Source organism: Esox lucius, chromosome 1 (genome assembly GCF_011004845.1).
Source record: "Esox lucius isolate fEsoLuc1 chromosome 1, fEsoLuc1.pri, whole genome shotgun sequence".
Taxonomy (NCBI): Eukaryota; Metazoa; Chordata; class Actinopteri; order Esociformes; family Esocidae; genus Esox; species Esox lucius.
The window spans coordinates 24,737,649-24,757,840 of NC_047569.1; the positions used below are offsets into that span (position 1 = coordinate 24,737,649).

The window sequence follows — 20,192 nt, forward strand, 5'->3', positions numbered from 1 at the left end:
TAATTTGGGGGTAATGCCTGATAAACTGTAGTTTGGAGGATGTATTGGCATGGGTATTGTGCCGTTTTATCCTACAAACCATGATTTCTCAGGCATTATCAATTTTATACAAAAGCTTATTAACAACGATAGACATTTACCTTGAAAAGGAAGCTCACTATAAGACTTCCTACTGGGGGAAATGCATGTAAACACCCATCCAACTGGTTATTTCAACTAGGAAACCTCGTTGTGACTTTCTAAAAGCTGTCTTTGTGCACAACAGAAATGGCAACTATCATATATGGTCATATAAGGCCAATGTAACACGGCCAAGGACTGTTGTTAGGCACAATGCAAAAGGCCTGGTTTAAGTAGACTACAGTAAGAGAAAAACTTGCCATTGATGTTCATTTCAACAAGTCATTGTTTGTAAGGAGCCATACCCTGTGATAGGCGGACAGGTTGGGTGACGGGAAGCCCGTCTATGGCACACTGGTTCCCACAGGGGTGAAGAGTGATGATTCCTGCCCGGTTTTCTATATAGCAGTGCTTGGCAGCAACCCCTGGGCCCTGGATGCTGATGTCCATCTCCCCATGGCCCAGCGTGGTCTTGCCTATAGAAATAACACAATCATTTTGATATAATCTAGTGGCCACGCGTTAGTCAGTTTTTACATGGTTTATGAAGGGTCAACATCATATCAAACAGTCATGCAGTAAATTAGGCAGACAAGGTAAGTAACAGAAATTCTTTGTTTCTAAATTACATTCCACAATCCATAGGCCCCTCCCTCTGCCTGACACAGAGCCTGTCCAGCCTCATCTCCACTGGGGCCCAGATAAGAGGAGGAAAACCCCTGGAATGTCGCAACACAGTGCAATTGACATTCCTATCCTCCCTCCCCCTTTGACCAAGGTGTTGTCCCAAATTGCACCTTATTCCCTATGAGATGAAACACTTTTGACCAGTGCCCATGGGGAATAGGTTGCATTTTATAGGGAATAGCTTTGGGATTGTACAGAGGAATTCCTTGTATGAATGTGGAGCAATGGTGGACAGACCCAGCAGGCGGTGGAAGAGGTGTTAGGAGTGTGTTGGGTGCTGGGGGCTTTGAAAATAATGCTCCCTCCCTCTTGCTGTCACATGGTGCAAATAAGAGTGGCAATAGGGTCAGAGAGCATAACTTAGTCAATTCTGCTGGGACTGAGCTGTGTGTTTGTGTGTGTGGAGTTCAGCCATAGCTCCTAGAATCTATATACACTTCTGGGTGACGGATATGCTATGTTGGGTTCATGCTGTTGGAGCTGATTTGTGAGCATGTAAATGTTTCTGTATTCTGTGGTTTTATTATTGTAACTTTATTTACCATGTCATATTATAAGAATAATATTAACTCAATCAATGAAATGTATTTAATAAAGCCCTTTTTACATCAGCCCTTATCACAAAGTGCTTTTACATATTCCCAGCCTAGAAACCCCCAAGAGCATGCAACAACAAGAAATTGATGCACAGTGTTTAGGGGAAAACCCCTAGAAGCATCTGAACCAAAGAAGAAACATAGAGACCAGCCAAACCTTGAGCTGAGTCCAGTTCATTTGTAATGTTACGATGTAATAATAAACAGATCATATTGATTGATTTGGTATTTTCTCTCAGGGATCCACTGAGAATGACCCCCTGTCAACATAACACACAGAGCATTGTTACTCCAAAAGCCTTAATTTGACATAGAAACAATTACTATTTAGGTTATAGTATATATTCTCTACTTTCGTTTGAGGGTATCTATATACATTTTGGTTAACACTGTTATGTTATTTTTGAATAGCCCCCCTATTTCAAGGCAACAAAATATGATGATTGATGTGACCCATTGTCTCCACCGCACTGTTAGTATCTTCTTTGATCATGGTCTGACAAGCCTGTACTGAAGCCATATTTAATTCTAGTGCCTTCGGAGGTCTTTTTTGCCTTAAGTCTCATGTTCATCAAATAGACAAAATGTATAATTGGTTTGAAATCTTGAGATGGACTTGGCCGGTAAAAACTTTCCACGTATTCACGCTTAAAAACTAGTTACAATGGCAGAAGGCTTGGTATCATTAATTTATTGTTCAACCCTGTTTCCCAAAAAGTTGGGAAGCTGTGTAAAATAGAAAAAAATTAAATATTTATGTAGTATAAAGACAACATATTGAATGTTGAAATTGAGAAATGTTGTTTCTTAAAAAAAAAAGCCCACTTTGAATTTGATGCCAGCAACATGTTTCAAAAGAGCAACAAAAGACTGGTAAAGTTGTTTAATGCTAAAACATAACCTGGTGGAACATCTCACAACTTATTATGTTAATTGGCAACATGTCAGTAAAATTATTGGGTATAAAAAGAGCATTCCAGAGAGGATGTGTCTTTCAGAAGTAAAAATGGGAAAAGGTTCACTACTCTGTGAAAGACTGCTTGGGCAAATAGCACAACAATTTAAGAATCATGTTTCTCAATGTAAAATTGCAAAGAGTTTGGGGATCTCACCATCTATGGTACATTATATAATTAAAAGATTCAGAGAATCCGGAGAAATCTCTGTACGGAATGGACAAGGCAGAAAACCAATATTGGATGGTATGGGGGTGCATCAGCATCCGTAATGGTATGGGGATGCATTAGTGCACATGGCATGGGTGACTTGCACATCTGTGAAGGAAGCATTACTGCTGAACAATATATTTAGGTTTGGGAGCAACATATGCTGCCTTCGAGCAACGTCTTTTTCAGGGAAGGCCTTGTTTATTTCAGCAAGACAATACCATACCACATTCTGCACGTATTACAACAGCATGGCCCTGTAGTAACTGGCCTGCCTGCAATCCATACCTGTGACCCATTGAAAACATTTGGGACATTATGACTCAAAAATACAGCAAAAGAGACCCTGAACTGTTGAGCAGCTGAAATCCTATATTAAATAAGAATGGGAGAACGTTTCACTTTCAAAACTACAGCAGTTGGTCTCCTCAGTTCCCAAACACCTACAGAGTGATGTTAAAAGAAGTGGAAATTTGCCTCTGTCCCAAATTTTTTGAAACATGTTGCTGGCATCTAATTCTAAATGGGCATGTATTGTTCCAAAAACAATACCATTTGTCAGTTTCAACATTTGAAATGTTGTCTATGTACTATTTTCAGTTATAGTATATGTATAGGGATTAAATGATTTCCACATGATGGCATTCTGGTTTAATTTGCAATTTATGCAGTGTCCCAAATGTATGTAAACAGTGTTGTATGATGAAATGCCAGCCAGTAAGTTTCAAGGCATTTGCTTGAACTTCAGTAGGTAGCTTCATAATGGCTTAATTGACATTCATTGGTATTTAATTGGTCCTCATTTTGACAGACTTACTATTGGCATTTGTATATAAAATATATAAGCTCACCTTCAGGAAGGGGCAGCAGTGTGATGGCCGTACTGAGACGACCACTGCCCAGACTGACCAGATGGGGGCGCTCTGCCTGAACCTTTAGCCCCTTGCTGCTCTCAAACAGATCGAGTGGAGTACTCTTTGAAAAGAAAGGTCACAGATTCAATCACTTAGACTGTACTCTATTACTTCATGCCTATTACAATATTTCACATTTAGACAACAGTTGTGTTAATCTCATTTACCAAAATAGCAGTACTCACAATGTCCAAACACATTAAAGCACAAAACATAAAGCACTACAGGGAAATAAGGGGTCAAAATATTGACAGCCCTCCACATCACTGGCCATAATTTGAACACCAGCTTAAAACAAGGCAAGCTGTTGCAATTTCATGCCTTTTGCAGTTTGTTCCAATGGGAGGGGCCAGTTAACCCCTCCAACTCTCTACCTGCCTTAAGCAGATTTACATTGTCCAGATGTGCTGGAAAATGTAGGTAAAAAGGTCAAACAGGAGCTGTCTTAGTATGGCCATATATTTGAAGACAAAAATGACTGTCTCTGAAGATCTTTGAAACATTAAAAGGGGTGCAAATAGACCTTAACTGCCCTCAAGCTACAGCTGCCCTTTTGACAATGACCATTTCTACATCCATAATGGATGGATGCTTAGTGGGACAGCACATGTTTACTACACTGGAAGGACAAAACATGACATTATCTGGAAATGTTGGCTATCCAGAACCATTCATCCTTTTGGTTCATTCTCTATTAATACACTCATTACGTTTTAGCCCCGCTTATAGCCACAGTGGATACTGTAGGCTCCTGTTCCAGTTCATTTCATAACCCAACGACATCCAGCCTAGCCTGTATGAATGTGTTCTCTGTGTGGTGGCATGGCTCTACCATCCTGCCGGTGCTGTTTACATATTGCTTTACACAGACAGAGTGTGCGCTGTAAGGGAGCCTGTCCCTAGTTATGCCCGCAGAGCAAAAACACCCGCATGGGGCTTTGGGCTGTACAAGAGGGGGGAGTTGTCATGGTAACATTGCTTGCTCAAACCCGCTGAAGCACTGAGAGCTGCAATTAGAAGACATTACCTCCTGGAAGATATTCAGAATGATCTATGTTGTGAAGTACCTCTTTGTCATCAGTTTAACATCTATTGGAGTGTGTGGTACACAAGGGTTTTTTACCATTATTTTACCAGGTATGTATGCTAAGAACGCATTCTTATTTACAGCAACAACCTGAAAACAACTAGTTCAGGTCTAAGTCTACTGTCTATCCTGACTGATAACTCCCCTTTGAAATCCACCCATCTGCACAACATCTTTCTGAAGTACTAGCAACAGTCAAACTCTAGTCTGGACAGTCCTACATAGCTGTCCAAGTAGGATTATCCATGTAGGTCCATCAGTTAATAAAACTGGGCACTAAGATGACTGAGGAGATGAATGATAACAGCTTCATGTAGATATGGAATAACAGTCAGTAGTGACTATATGGGAGGGGGAAAGCACATTTTGGGCCTACCTATGGTGTCACTGATTGTACACAATTCCAATATAACTTCAGCACAGCTTATTAAAACCTCTATGAAGAGCCCCACTAAATGATAGAAAAAGGTCTACTATGATAGTAATCATTGTGTTTGCTGCTTAATATAAGAAGGCCTACTGTGATGTAATTCCCATCTCTTCAGGCTCATCTCTATGGAACATCTTTCACTTTGACTGCGTCCCCTGTCCCCTTTTACTGACCCTTTCACTTTTTTTTATTTAAAGGCATGGGAAACAGTTAATTTCCCCTCTTTCCTGTATTTCATTAAGCTACTGTTAGTGGCACCTGAATTAGTATCCTGTGTTCTGCTGCTCCCCTGCGGCCAACTGCTCTAAGCGTATCATCATCCTGCCTCCAGCTCCATATTCATCCCTCTCTCTCTCTCTCTCTGACTTTCCTGACCCTCTCCCCGCTTTATTTTTTCTGCATCCATCTCCTACTTCACTTCTCATGTATCATCCCCCCTTTCTCTAGCTACCAGTGCACTGCATTGTGGGCCATCTGACCTGATCCACAGCTGGTGCAGGTCTACATTACCCAGACAGGATCAAGACAGTATCTGTGTTCTTATAATTACAAACCCAAATGTCTGGTGATTTGGCATTTGCTTACTTTGCTGGCTATAGCCTTCATATCTGTCCCTTAACCTTTACCTTGATTGGTAGGTTGTTTCAATTCATATATACCCACAGCAGGGATTTTCAGGAGAAGACTAGCAGCCTACTCTGCTTTATAATTATATGAAACATTAGGTGGGCTATGACCCTTTGATTGACATACATGTTTGTAATCTGTAAAAACATAGCATAATACCAGATGTTGGTTCAAACACCACTTTTTCACTATTCTATTGGTTATATTACCCTGGACAAGCTCCATCAAGTCCAGCTAAAGAATTTTAAATGATTTCATACATAACTTGACATCTGGCCTCAACAACACATTGCCGTATAAACCCCAGGTGACTACAGAAGCAGCTTGTCATTACAGATCCGTAGTTCTCTTATTTACTTAACCCTCAGGGAGCCTTGACATCAACATTGTCACCATCAGTGAACCCAAAAACAGAGAACATTCTGTGGAGAGGTTTGACTCTAGAAAAATAAAACAAAATTTCATTGTGCGATGACAGCCTGCGTTTTGTTTGGTTTCTAATGTTGCTTGCCAAAGCTTGAGCATTGCTCAAACAATGCCCCCCCCCCCACACACACACACACACACGCACGTGCATTCCCTCCACACATGCTGCGCCAACCCACCCGTAACACCTGATGGGTCTGTAGTCTGCACTCAGACAGGTTCCTGTTCAGACTGTCCATATCCACTGTGTTGTCAATCACCCCCTCTGACACATGAAAATCCTGCGGAAACAAAACAAAACACAGCTGTCAGCGGATCATCTAACAAGCAGTCAAACTGACATGAAAGAATTCAGGAGGTTCAAAGGCCTGCTACAGACTACTGCTTTTTACAAAAGAAACTTGAATTATACTTTTGAATCTACTCTTTCTGTGAGTGTTCTCAGTCAAGTCTCACTTTTTATGTGGTGTCTGTACACAAGCACACAGAACTCTACAAGAACTGTCATTATTTTAGCATGAAACAATAAAAGAAACTCTGAATATCCGTATCTAAACCTCAATTCATAATTGACGACATTCTAAATGAAGGACACAAATAAAGACATATGATGAGTTTTCATTGTTTATTTAATAAGAAATATTTTTAAAGGGATTTTTGCCATCTTCTCCTTTCAAAACACAGCCAATTGAGTGATGATAGATGAGTGTCTGGCTTGCACGGTGTCGCTTCAGGTCTTAGCCTTTCGTTTGGATTAAGTTCAAGACTTGGCCAATTCAAAGTTCAATTCAAAACAAATATGTTTTTCTCCTCAGCCATTCTTTGGGTTGTTGTTTTGTTGGAAGATCCATTTTCAGCCCAGCTTAGCTCCTTGACTGATGGCCAAACATTCTGTTCAAGAATCTCCTAGTATGTCTAACCAGGTCCAGAAGAGGAAAGCAGATCCAGATTGTGACATTCCCACCACCCTACCTGACCATGCTTGACTGTTAAGACTCTTTGGTGGTATTGGGATTCTGTCTTCTTCTTATTGTTGATTCATACACAGCAACCAGAGAAACAGCAAGGGAGGTCTGCACATTTTCAGATGTTATGTTTTTTGTTGGCACCTGATTTATAATTTTTCTTGTGGCTCTTGGGGTTCATTTGTGGGCATAACTGGAGTGTCTAGTTCTAGGATAATTTGTTGTCATGTTAAATTCTCTCCATTTAAATGATTTGCCTCACAGTGGATTGATGGACCTCAAAACTTTTTGAGATGGTTGTATAGTCTTCCCCAGACTGATGAGCTCACACTACCCTCTTCCTGAATTCCTCTGAGATCTCCTTTCCTCTCTGCATGGTGTGTTTTGCATTCACCTGTAAGGCTAACACCAAACTGAACAGGTTTCTTGTCTCTAACAGTCCTGCCCAAAATCTTCCCTAAAGACCCATTCTTTGAATAATTCAATTGGTACCCAATTATTTACCCACCAGATTCTACTTACCTACTTGATTAAACCAATGTAACTTAGGGTTTGCTTATTTTTGACCCTTCACTAATTCCATGTTAATGTTTTTCTACTACATGCAAGATTTCCTTTAAGCCAATATATGGAATTGGTAACATAAAGCTGTTATGTCAGATCAGAAAGATTCTGATTAAATAAATATTTCATGGTGAACACTAATACATCTATAATTGCTTGAAAGAATTTACATTCTTTCAAGCAGCTCTGTAGATGTATACATGACAAGTGAATGAGAAAGTTCTAGTGGTGTATGCGAAAAATTGCCCAGAATTGATCAATGAGTGAAGATAGGAAGAGGCTGCTTATTGGGATTTCCCTTCAGTCCCTTCAGCCCCTCTAAGCCATGATGAGTCAGTAATGTGATTCATTAGAGGAGCACACACCACACACGCTGAGCCAACACTCAGAGGGGAGAAACCGTGTTAAACAGATTCTGCTGATATCCAATATTACTGCACTGAGCCAACATCCAAACACACACTGGGTGGATTCCCCTGAGACCTGACACATCAACAGCAAAGCAGTCGCCTTGGATCTTTCGGTCTGCTGTCCAGGTTATTACAAACCCCTCTCCCATTATACCACAAATGTCTATTCTCTTATCCAGTGCTTTTTGACCTTTCCATTGAGTCAGCCCAGTACAGATTGCTATAAATAATGGTCCATGCCTGTATTCGTACATGTGTTGTATATAAATGTCCAGTTTTCAGAGTAAGGCTTAGTAACTCAAAAAAAACACTTATGCACCCATTATATGTGATTTGAGAGGGTTGTGGTCAAATAAATTGTGAAAACCACAAGCATGGTTACCCAACACATAATTATAGTAATCTTTGTAAACTTGAGTGCATTGGAAGGATGTAGGTGTTCTCAGAGTAGTAAACCTACATAACTTTGTGGAGGCTTGAGAAACATGGCTGATGCGTACCAATTTGTAGATTTAAAATGTTCTAATCTGCAGCTTAATCCTATTTGAAGGACAGACATCAACCAAGAAAAACACCAACATGTGTCTGTTATGACAATGAAATTAAAAAACACTGTGAGCACAACCAAACACATGAATCAAACTCTACATTTAACATGACCATCGGTTTTAAGAATCTACTGTATGTGAGGGACCCATTAGCATCACACGCTGTGGTCATCACCTCCCTTGTTATACCTCCCAGTGCAGTCAAAGGGATATCCCAATATTACCTTTCGCCAGTTATCCAGCAAATTTACAGCCTCCATTGCAAAATGTATGCTCGCTCTCAGCTACAGAGTGAGCAAATTAGCAACCTGCTACCTCTCAGCTGAACACTCACCCTTGATTTGCTATCTGCTTCTATTTACAACACAAACATGTCTGTGCTTGCTATACTGAACTAAGCCTACATTCCTACATGGCAGCCACAAGCCCTGATAACAGTGGGAGAGAGGGATGGTGAGAGGGAGGCAGAAACAAAATGCGTGAGAGGGGAATGGAGGTACAGGGCCGAAACAGTGAGTTGCGACAGGAACGGTGTTATTAACACTATTTGGGAACTACAAATATGTGAAAACTCATGCTGGCAATGTAGGTCAGCTAGAGAGCTGCATATGGAGGATACAATAGGCCCCATTGAACACTATCTAATCCAATAGATCTTTGTGATGTAGTCTGGTTTGATCTGATTCCAGCCCCTGTTCCTGGCCATTTCCCACCACATGCCATCACATTCATCAAAGCCTCATCTCTTTCCCACTCACTCTCTCTGTCTGTCTGTCTGTCTGTCTTTCTGTCCAAGTACTGTAGACAGAATTTTCTCAGAAGATGTGCTCTGAAGCATCAGCCCATCTAACATCAAGCACACAGAGATTCAGGAACAACCATGCAAAGAATGTAACTTTTTTCAGTTTGAAGGCACTGCAATAAAGACCAGCACTGATATCCATTGAGCAGTCATGGAACTTTCCCTCACAGATGAAGGATGTTTTTGGTGGGGATGGGGGGGTACAAATGTTGGCGTGTGGCTGAAAGCATGCAGGTCTGGGCAGAGCCTATTGAAGAAGAAAAGCCAGATACACATTTCAAAAATCCCCTTAGGTCCTTTTTAGGTGCTTCATGGTTAATATTCCTGGGTCAGGTCATGACAGCAGGCTAAGAGTGTGGTCTTTAAAGAGGTCAGAGATCGATGTCAGACAAAGCAAATGGATAATTATTCCTTACTACAGCAGGGTTGAAACTGAAATGTTAGATATTTAGTAATGCATCTCCTCAAGATCTGGAATATATTTCCCAATTAGCCAAACACTGCGTTTGCAGGTTTTTACATGCAATACATTTGTGACGACATTCTCCACAGATTCCCCATGGGGATACATTTTCAAGGAAGAGATGTTTTGTGCCCCTTAGAACTGCTAGTGTGTAGGGAATAAAATTAGAACGCTAATGAATAGAAAAAGAGATAATGGAACGCTTGAGTCTTGTATGAAGTACTGTTGTTCCAAGGTAATGATTGGCTTCCTTTTTCTTCCTACCCAGAGGCCAGAGGATTATTCAACAGCAGCCTTAGAGCTGGCGTGGGCCAGAGAGCAATAGAGAAAAAGAGAAGTGACAGGCTGGTTATCTTATTTTGCCAGCTGCCAAGAATGTGCACCAGAAGATGTACTACTTGTGGGAGCTGAGAACAATAAATATTTCTCAGGCTGTCCTGATCCAGCACTACACATTGGGGTGGCAAGTAGCCCAATGGTTAGATCAAAAGGTTGCAAAATCCAACTAAGAGCCGGCAAGTTAAATAATCTGTCCGTTTTCAGTCAGTTAACCCTAATTCCTTCCCCTATCATTGCTGTAAAAGTGTTCTCAGTAAACTCACCTGTTAAAATATAGCTAACATTTTCTATTCATTTTTTTTTTTTACTTGATGCTATTATTAAGATTATGATTTTGGAGTGTCCCATACCCCCTAATTCTCACAAAGGCTAATAAAGGGGTATGTCATTTCACATGGCATACCTTGATACATTTTATCATGTTCTGTCCATTGGTTGCAATAAGAGAGACCAATTTCTGTTTCCTGATCGAAGATATTTCCTGTCCTGTTAATTAATTATCCAAATCATCTGTAAGAAATGTAAGAAATTAATGTGTGCTAACCAAGGCTACAGTAACTGAAATGATCAAGGGTGTAGTCTGAGTATACTGTAATTTATATTTTGTTACCGGTAAATGTTTTCCTGGACATCAAGAGATCATTGAGAAGCAAGACCAAGAGTTTAGTTTTGGGTGAAACTAACTGAATAAATGTAAATGTGGGAATTCCGGTTTCTTTGTTTAATTGTTGGAGAAAACAAATGAAGGCCATAGCATTTGACGCCAGTCCTCCTTTGTTTTTACACCTTTTGTAAAAAATATTCAACCTTTTAGTTAAGAGTATATACAATGGGGAGAACAAGTATTTGATACACTGCCGATTTTGCAGGTTTTCCCACTTACAAAGCATGTAGAAGTCTATAATTTTTATCATAGGTTCTCTTCAACTGTGAGTGATGGAATCTAAAACAAATATCCCAAAAATCACATTGTATGATTTTTAAGAAATGAATGAGCATTTTATTGCATGACATAAGTATTTGATACATCAGAAAAGAAGAACTTAATATTTGGTACAGAGACCTTTGTTTGCAATTACAGAGATCACACATTTCCTGTAGTTCTTGACCAGGTTTGCACACACTGCAGCAGGGATTTTGGCCCACTACTTCATACAGACCTTCTCCAGGTTTCGGGGCTGTCGCTGGGCAATACAGACTTTCAGCTCCCTCCAATGATTTTCTATTGGGTTCAGGTCTGGAGATTGGCTAGGCCACTCCAAGACCTTCAGATGCTTCTTACTGAGCCACTCCTTAGTTGCCCTGGCTGTGTGTTTCCTTCTCCCATTCCTCCTCTGGATCATCCAGATGGTCATTGGCAAACTTCAGAAGGGCCTGGACATGCGCTGGCTTGAGCAGGGGGACCTTTCGTGCGCTGCAGGATTTTAATCCATGATGGTGTAGTGTGTTACTAATGGTTTTCTTTGAGACTGTGGTCCCAGCTCTCTTCAGGTCATTGACCAGGTCATGCCGTGTAGTTCTGGGCTGATCCCTCACCTTCCTCATGATCATTGATGCCCCACGAGGTGAGATCTTGCATGGAGCCCCAGACCGAGGGAGACTGACCGTCATCTTGAACTTCTTCCATTTTCGCCAACAGTTGTTTCCTTAATTCCTTAATCGGGATCACCTCTATGCACGGCTTGGGCTCTGGAACCACACTCCTTGAGAGAGGATGGACTCTTCACCACTCTGGAGTTGCCCATGGTGAGAGGCGGCGGGCTGGTGTGGGTTTGCTTATAGCTCCCCAGCTCTGCTGCCATGTGTTGGAGTTTACCCCGGTGAACGAGAGGGTCGTTTCCCTGCGCCTACGGGTCGGGGTTAGGTCTCTCACTGTTGTTTGTGCCTACGGGCCGAACGGCAGTGCAGAGTACCCGACCTTCTTGGAGTCTCTGGGAGGGGTGCTGGAAAGTGCTCCGACTGGGGACTCTATTGTTCTACTGGGGGACTTCAACGCCCACGTGGGCAACGACAGTGACACCTGGAGGGGCGTGATTGGGAGGAACGGCCCCCCGGATCTGAACCCGAGTGGTGTTCAATTATTGGACTTCTGTGCTAGTCACAGTTTGTCCATAACGAACACCATGTTCAAGCATAAGGGTGTCCATCAGTGCACGTGGCACCAGGACACCCTAGGCCGCAGGTCGATGATCGACTTTGTTGTCGTCTCATCTGACCTGCGGCCGTATGTCTTGGACACTGGGGTGAAGAGAGGGGCGGAGCTGTCAACTGATCACCACCTGGTGGTGAGTTGGATCCGATGGCGGGGGAGGAAGCTGGACAGACTCGGCAGGCCCAAGCGTACTGTAAGGGTCTGCTGGGAACGTCTGGCCGAGTCTCCTGTCAGAGAGATCTTTAACTCCCACCTCCGGCAGAGTTTCGACTGGATCCCGAGGGAGGTTGGAGATATTGAGTCCGAGTGGACCATGTTCTCCACCGCCATTGTCGAAGCGGCCGCTCGGAGCTGTGGCCGTAAGGTCTCCGGTGCCTGTCGAGGCGGCAATCCCAGAACCCGGTGGTGGACACCGAAAGTAAGGGATGCCGTCAAGCTGAAGAAGGAGTCCTATCAGGCCTGGTTGGCTGGTGGGACTCCTGAGGTAGCTGACGGGTACCGACAAGCCAAGCGGGCTGCAGCCCGGGTGGTTGTGGAGGCAAAAACTCGGGCCTGGGAGGAGTTCGGTGAGGCCATGGAGAAGGACTATCGGCTGGCCTCGAAGAGATTCTGGCAAACCATCCGGCGCCTCAGGAGAGGGAAACAGTGCCCTACCAACGCTGTTTACAGTAGAGGTGGGCAGCTGTTGACCTCAACTGAGGATGTCGTCGGGCGGTGGAAGGAGTACTTCGAGGATCTCCTCAATCCCGCTGACACGTCTTCCATTGAGGAAGCAGAGGATGAGGGCTCAGAGGTGGACTCGTCCATCACCCGGGCTGAAGTCACAGAGGTGGTCAAGAAACTCCTCGGTGGCAAGGCACTGGGGGTGGATGAGATCCGCCCTGAGTACCTCAAGTCTCTGGATGTTGTGGGGCTGTCTTGGCTGACACGCCTGTGCAACATCGCGTGGCGGTCGGGGACAGTGCCTTTGGGATGGCAGACCGGGGTGGTGGTCCCTCTTTTTAAGAAGGGGGACCGGAGGGTGTGTTCCAACTATAGGGGGATCACACTTCTCAGCCTCCCCGGGAAAGTCTATGCCAGGGTTCTGGAGAAGAGAATACAGCCGATAGTAGAACCTCGGATTCAGGAGGAACAGTGTGGTTTTCGTCCGGGCCGTGGAACACTGGACCAGCTCTATACCCTCTACGGGGTGTTGGAGGGTTCATGGGAGTTTGCCCAACCAATACACATGTGTTTTGTGGATTTGGAGAAAGCATTCGACTGTGTCCCTCGCGGCATCTTGTGGAGGGTGCTTGGGGAATATGGGGTCCTGGGTCCTTTGCTAAGGGCTGTCAGGTCCCTGTACAACCGAAGCAGGAGCTTGGTCCGCATTGCCGGCAGTAAGTCAGACTTGTTCCCAGTGCATGTTGGACTCCGGCAGGGCTGCCCCTTTGTCACCGGTTCTGTTCGTAATTTTTATGGACAGAATTTCTAGGCGCAGCCAGGGGCCGGAGGGTGTCAGGTTTGGGGACCACACAATTTCGTCTCTGCTCTTTGCAGATGATGTTGTCGTGTTGGCCCCTTCTAACCAGGACCTTCAGCATGCACTGGGACGGTTTGCAGCCGAGTGTGAAGCGGTGGGGATGAAAATCAGTACCTCCAAATCCGAGGCCATGGTCCTCAGTCGGAAAAGGGTGGCTTGCCCACTTCAGGTTGGTGGAGAGTGCCTGCCTCAAGTGGAGGAGTTTAAGTATCTAGGGGTCTTGTTCACGAGTGAGGGAAGGATGGAACAGGAGATTGACAGACGGATCGGTGCAGCTTCTGCAGTAATGCAGTCGATGTATCGGTCTGTCGTGGTGAAGAAAGAGCTGAGCCGCAAGGCGAAGCTCTCGATTTACCAGTCAATCTACGTTCCTACTCTCACCTATGGTCATGAGCTTTGGGTCATGACCGAAAGGACAAGATCCCGGATACAGGCGGCCGAAATGAGCTTTCTCCGCAGGGTGGCCGGGCGATCCCTTAGAGATAGGGTGAGAAGCTCGGTCACCCGGGAGGAGCTCAGAGTAGAGCCGCTGCTCCTCCACATCGAGAGGGGTCAGCTGAGGTGGCTTGGGCATCTTTTTCGGATGCCTCCAGAACGCCTTCCTGGGAAGGTGTTCCGGTCCCGTCCCACCGGGAAGAGACCCCGGGGAAGACCTAGGACACGCTGGAGGGACTATGTCTCCCGGCTGGCCTGGGAACGCCTCGGTGTCCCCCCGGAAGAGCTAGAGGAAGTGTCTGGGGAGAGGGAAGTCTGGGCATCCCTGCTTAGACTGCTGCCCCCGCGACCCGGCCCCGGATAAGCGGAAGAAGATGGATGGATGGATAGTTGTTTCCTTCTCACCAAGCTGCTTGCCTATTGTCCTGTAGCCCATCCCAGCCTTGTGCAGATCTACAGTTTTATCCCTGATGTCCTTACACAGCTCTATGGTCTTGGCCATTGTGGAGAGGTTGAAGTCTGTTTGATTGAGTGTGTGGACAGGTGTCTTTTATACAGGTAACAAGTTCAAACAGGTGCAGTTAATACAGGTAATGAGTGGAGAACAGGAGGGCTTCTTAAAGAAAAACTAACAGGTCTGTGAGAGCCGGAATTCTTACTGGTTGGAAGGTGATCAAATACTTATGTCATGCAATAAAATGCAAATTAATTCTTTAAAAATTATACAATGTGATTTTCTGGATATTTGTTTTAGATTCTGTCTCTTACAGTTGACGTGTACCTATGATAAAAATTACAGACCTCTATATGCTTTGTAAGTAGTAAAACCTGCAAAATCGGCATTGTATCAAATACTTGTTCTCCCCACTGTAAATCCCCCTGTAGCCATATAAGGCTGAGAGCAACCCATCCTGCAGTCAGTGTTTCTTCTAATTCTGACGTGCTGTTGACTTGCTCCCGTGCAACCGAATAAATCGGAATGACCAACTGCTGTTTACGTTTGAAGACTACTGATTGTAAATGGTATTACTTAGAGGAATTTGTTGAGTTTCAACAGTATGGATCACAGCCATCATCTCAAAGAAGAAGTTCAAAGTGGGGTAGAAGAGTTGTTTTACAGGCACCAGATGTAGTCTTATACTGGAAGCCAAAAGGCGGCACATAACTACTCTGCATTCCAGGGAACATATGATTATGGCAGCATTTGTATTCTACAATGTCTCATAGCACTTCACAACTGGATGTGGCAAAGCCAAATAGCAAGTTCCAAATGGCCACCAAAATGTAGCAAATTACTGTGGGAATACATCCAGCATGTATCTTTCAGGCAGCCTTTACCACATGCAATCAGATTACTTAAAGAAGATTCATACACAATGTGCAGAACACAGGGACACAGCAGGCCTACAACAATACCAAGCAATCAAGACGTTTTTATCATTTATTTTTATTTGATTAACCTTTACTTATACAGGGAAATCAAGCTGAGAATTTCTGTTTAACTGTTGAGCCCTGCATCACAGAAAGTAGGTATAAAAAAGACAGAAAACCAAAAAATGAAAGTACAATGAAACATGAATAGGACGAAAATGCATTAAGAAAAGCAATCACAATTCACAGTTAAAAGGACTTGCATCAGACATTTCAACTGTCTTATAGGGATCAATTTTTCTAATTGAACTTTTATCTGCAAAGCATTCCATTAACGTGGAGCATGGTAGTCGAAAGCAATTGTACCTAACTCAGAGTAAGCCTTGGTTTCTATACTACTAGCAAGTCATGTGAACGCATCTTTTCAGCACTGTTCAACCAATCCAGTAAGCAATTAATGATCATTCAACTATAAGGAGTTGGCATTGTGGTTGGTGGCAGGACTCTTCCTATATCTGTTTGATTAAATCTGTCTGACTATATTTAGGCTCAGGCAAATTAGTATTGCTAATGCCCATGATGTCAGACTTGTCAGGCACTTTTGTTACAAAACTAGGGTGAATGATATGTCTCACTGTACAGAGACATAGTTATATTTGACCCGGGAGGTGGGGGGAGTGCATCATTTGTGGTATGACTTGTTTACTGTCGCCTGGTTTAAATATGTTGTGTGGAAATGTGGCTTGAGAAAGTCAACAGAAAAGGACAATAAAGCATTATAACAACATAAGATCTCTTCATGGAAGAATCCCAGAAACACTAAGTGACAGTAAGAGGAAAAGATAACCAACAAAGACGCCAGAAGAGGTTGACCACAATGTGTCACTATATTTGGATATCCTGTGTGGCCTACTGTGCCATTCTTTCCTGTAGAGCTGAGGCCAACGCCACAATCAGATAGTGGCTTCTGTCACTTTCATATATAGGACAGAGGAATATAAGATATTTAGAAGTAACAATACAATGGTATATGTGTGCATTTCAGGAAATCAGTCCAAGAGAAAAAACTATTACTATGTATTAATTACAGCGGCAGATTCTGAATAATGTAATTCGAGATTTGACAAGGACAATGATTTTTACAGCAAAATGTCAGATACATTCTTGATGGGGACTTGTATTTCATAAAGTGGAAATATTTATGATTTACGATGAATTATAGGACTGCCAAATTAAAATATAGTTTCCACTAGCAGCAGCAGTGAATAGAAAAATGATTGAAAGCACTGATATCTATTATTGAAATATGTTGCACTGTCTGGAAGAGTTCTAGGCATTCCACTCTGATGGTGTTTTCTAAACACATAGGCTCAGTGCCATGGCCCAAAGCTATTCATTTTGGACTACAGCCACTCTCAGCTGCGGGCTAAACACACCACCTGCTCCACTGTGAAGGGAACAGCAGTGGTGCACGACACAAACTCCTACTGTAGCTACCATCAACATATCCAATGTGAACGCCACTGATCGGGTACAGTCATGGCCAAAAGTGTTGGCACCCCTGAAATTATTCCAGAAAATCAAGTATTTCTCACAGAAAAGGAGGAAAAAAAGCCAATTGGACATAATTGCACACAAAACCCCCAAAATGGGCTGGACAAAATTCTTGGCACCCTTTCAAAATTGTGGATAAATAAGATTGTTTGAAGCATGTGATGCTCCTTTAAACTCACCTGGGGCAAGTAACAGGTGTGGGCAATATAAAACTCACACCTGAAAGCAGATAAAAAGGAGAGAAGTTGACTTAGTCTGTGCATTGTGTGTCTGTGTGTACCACACTAAGCACGGACAACAGGAAGAGGGGAAGGGAACTGTCTGAGGACTTGAGAACCAAAAGTGGTAGCCCCAAACAAGTTCCAAAGAAATTCATGCTGTCCTCCAGGCTCAGAGTGCAACAGTGTCAACACAAACTATCCGTCGACATTTGAATGAAATTAAACACTATGGCAGGAGACCCAGGAGGACCCCACTGCTGACACAGAGACATTAAAAGGCAAGACTACAGTTTGCCAAATGTACTTGAGTAAGCCAAAAACGTCTTGTGGACAGATGAGACCAAGATAGAGCTTTTTGGTAAAGCACATCATTCTACTGTTTACCGAAAACAGAATGAGGCCTACAAAGAAAGGAACACAGTACCTACAGTCAAATATGGTGGAGGTTCAAAGATGTTTTGAGGTTGTTTTGCTGCCTCTGGCACTGGGTGCCTCAACTGTGTGCAAGGCATCATGAAATCTGAGGATTACCAAAGGATTTTGGGTCGCAATGTAGGGCCCAGTGTCAAAAAGCTGGGTTTGCGTCCTAAATCATGGGTCTTCCAGCAGGACAATGACCCCAAACATACTTCAAAAAGCACACAGAAATGGATGGTAACAAAGCACTGGAGAGTTCTGAAGTGGCCAGCAATGAGTCCAGATCTAAATCCCATTGAACACCTGTGGAGAGATCTTAAAATTGCTGTTGGGAAAAGGCGCCTTTCCAATATGAGAGACCTGGAGCAGTTTGCAAAGGAAGAGTGGTCCAAAAGTCCGGGTGAGAGGTGTAAGAAGCTTATTGATGGTTATAGGAAGCGATTGATTTCAGTAAATTTTTTCCAAAGGGTGTGCAACCAAATATTAAGTTAAGGGTGCCAATAATTTCGTCCAGCCCATTTTTTGAGTTTTGTGTGCAATTATGTCCAATTTTCTTTTTTTTGTTTTGTTCCAATACACACAAGGGGAATAAACGTGTATAGCAAAACATGTGTTAATGCAATACTTTCTGTGAGAAATACTTGATTTTCTGGAATAATTTCAGGGGTGCCAACACTTTTGGCCATGACTGTATATATAACAATTATTCAGTCAACTGTATGATTAGAAGATACATGCTTATAAAATCTTTCAAAATGGTAGAACATCATCATAATGTTACTTTTTGGCCATTTAAACAATATCAGTATGACTGACTTTTTCTTCTGTGTGTCTCTTTTCATACCAAAGCGCTGAAATAATGGAACTCATACCAGCATATGCTGATACTACACTAATGTGCGTCATACAATATCGACACTGTAATTATCGTATTCACTTTTCCATTCAAAGAGATATCCTTCATACGGAAAACACTTGTTTTCCGCAAACCACCACTATCTTAAAAACGCATGACTAACAAATGGCAAGCTTGACCAACCCTAAACCCCTGGATTAGATGCAAGTGTAGCCATAAGGAAGTGAGTCATTCTTTCTATGGTCCTACTAGTATGGGATATGTCGGTGGGAGTTGGGGGTTAGAGAGGACATGATATTCCATGGTATTCCAGCATGGTCACTGCTCAAACGTTCCGTTGACTTGGCTGTTTGTTTCCCAAAGACACTGAGCTCCACAGGAATTCCTGTGCTGGTGGGCACAAAGAGCTCTTTTAAATGGCCATAATCCCCCAGAGAGAGCAAAATGGATCCGGCGACTGGACCCTCCTCCACTAGGTTACAGAACCCAGCCACCCCAAAACACATACTGATACAAACACTACATGGCATACCAGGGAATTATTGAAATGTGTGTGTAAGGACAGAGCTGACTGATAACCTTCACATCATAACAACAGGTATTGTAGCACCACAATGAGACTGAGAGAGATGAGTAAACAAATCTGGTCTCCAAATGCAAACATTTCTGCATCACAGTATCACAGTATATATATTCCCACAGCATCACAGTACTTGTTAAACAATGAGAAATGATTGACAACAAAGCAGTTACACTACTTTGATCAATATTAAACTCAGCCAATACATTTCCAATCAAATGTCTCACAACATGCCAAAGATTAACCTCACTAAAGTGTCAGTCTTTCTTCATTCATCCAACTGCATATCAACACTGGCACATCAGTGGTATTTAGCTGGGGGGCCAAACAGAGCCACACTCTTTGCTGCCAGGTCCTGCCTCTTGACTTCTTGGTCTATTCATTAATCTTGTAGTAGATGGGTCAAAAACAGAGAAAGGGGAACAATGAGCCAAGAATTTGGATGTGGTGTTGCCAGAAGACAGAGTAAGAACACAAGGCAACAAAACACAGCAACAGAACTGGCGCTAAAAGGTGTCACCTTCACATAATTTGCTTTGTGTGTCACACTCCCACTCCCTTCTCTTATTTTCACTCTAGCTTTGTCCTGACCTGCTTTTCCTCAAGTGGCAAATGTCAGTTAGTTATAAGAGAAAGGTCTTCACAAACTAGTTTAGATGTCCATTAAATGTCCATCCAAACAAAGGTTGCCTGGTGCAAAAAGGACAAAGAAAGTGTTGTGTTGCTAAGAACAGAGCTAATGGGGGGGGGGGGGGGGGTTAGCAAAAGACACTGATCTAATAGATAGACTGACAGCCACGCTCTTCTCCCCCTACCTGAGGAAACTCAAATTGTTAATGTGCACAACAAATGCAGAGTGAAAGGAAAGATTAAAACCTAAAGAATGTCAACAGACATGGTTTTGTACCAGTACCTCTTATTTTGGACCTCCTGTGTTCAA

General features: G+C 43.0%; 1 protein-coding gene across 15 annotated transcripts in view; it reads right to left on the reverse strand.

The window, feature by feature from the left end:
* phldb1b (pleckstrin homology-like domain, family B, member 1b) overlaps positions 1-20,192 on the reverse strand; it is a 104,431-nt gene that overhangs the window by 76,433 nt on the left and 7,806 nt on the right. For all 15 annotated transcript variants that reach the window (XM_020047108.2, XM_020047106.2, XM_020047150.2 and 12 more), the window contains exons 2-4: positions 6,233-6,334; positions 3,421-3,544; positions 426-596 (exon numbers count right to left, since the gene is read on the reverse strand). In XM_020047108.2, coding sequence (XP_019902667.2) covers positions 426-596; positions 3,421-3,544; positions 6,233-6,292 — 355 coding nt within the window. In that variant the 5' untranslated portion in view covers positions 6,293-6,334. The remainder of the gene's footprint in view (positions 1-425; positions 597-3,420; positions 3,545-6,232; positions 6,335-20,192) is intronic.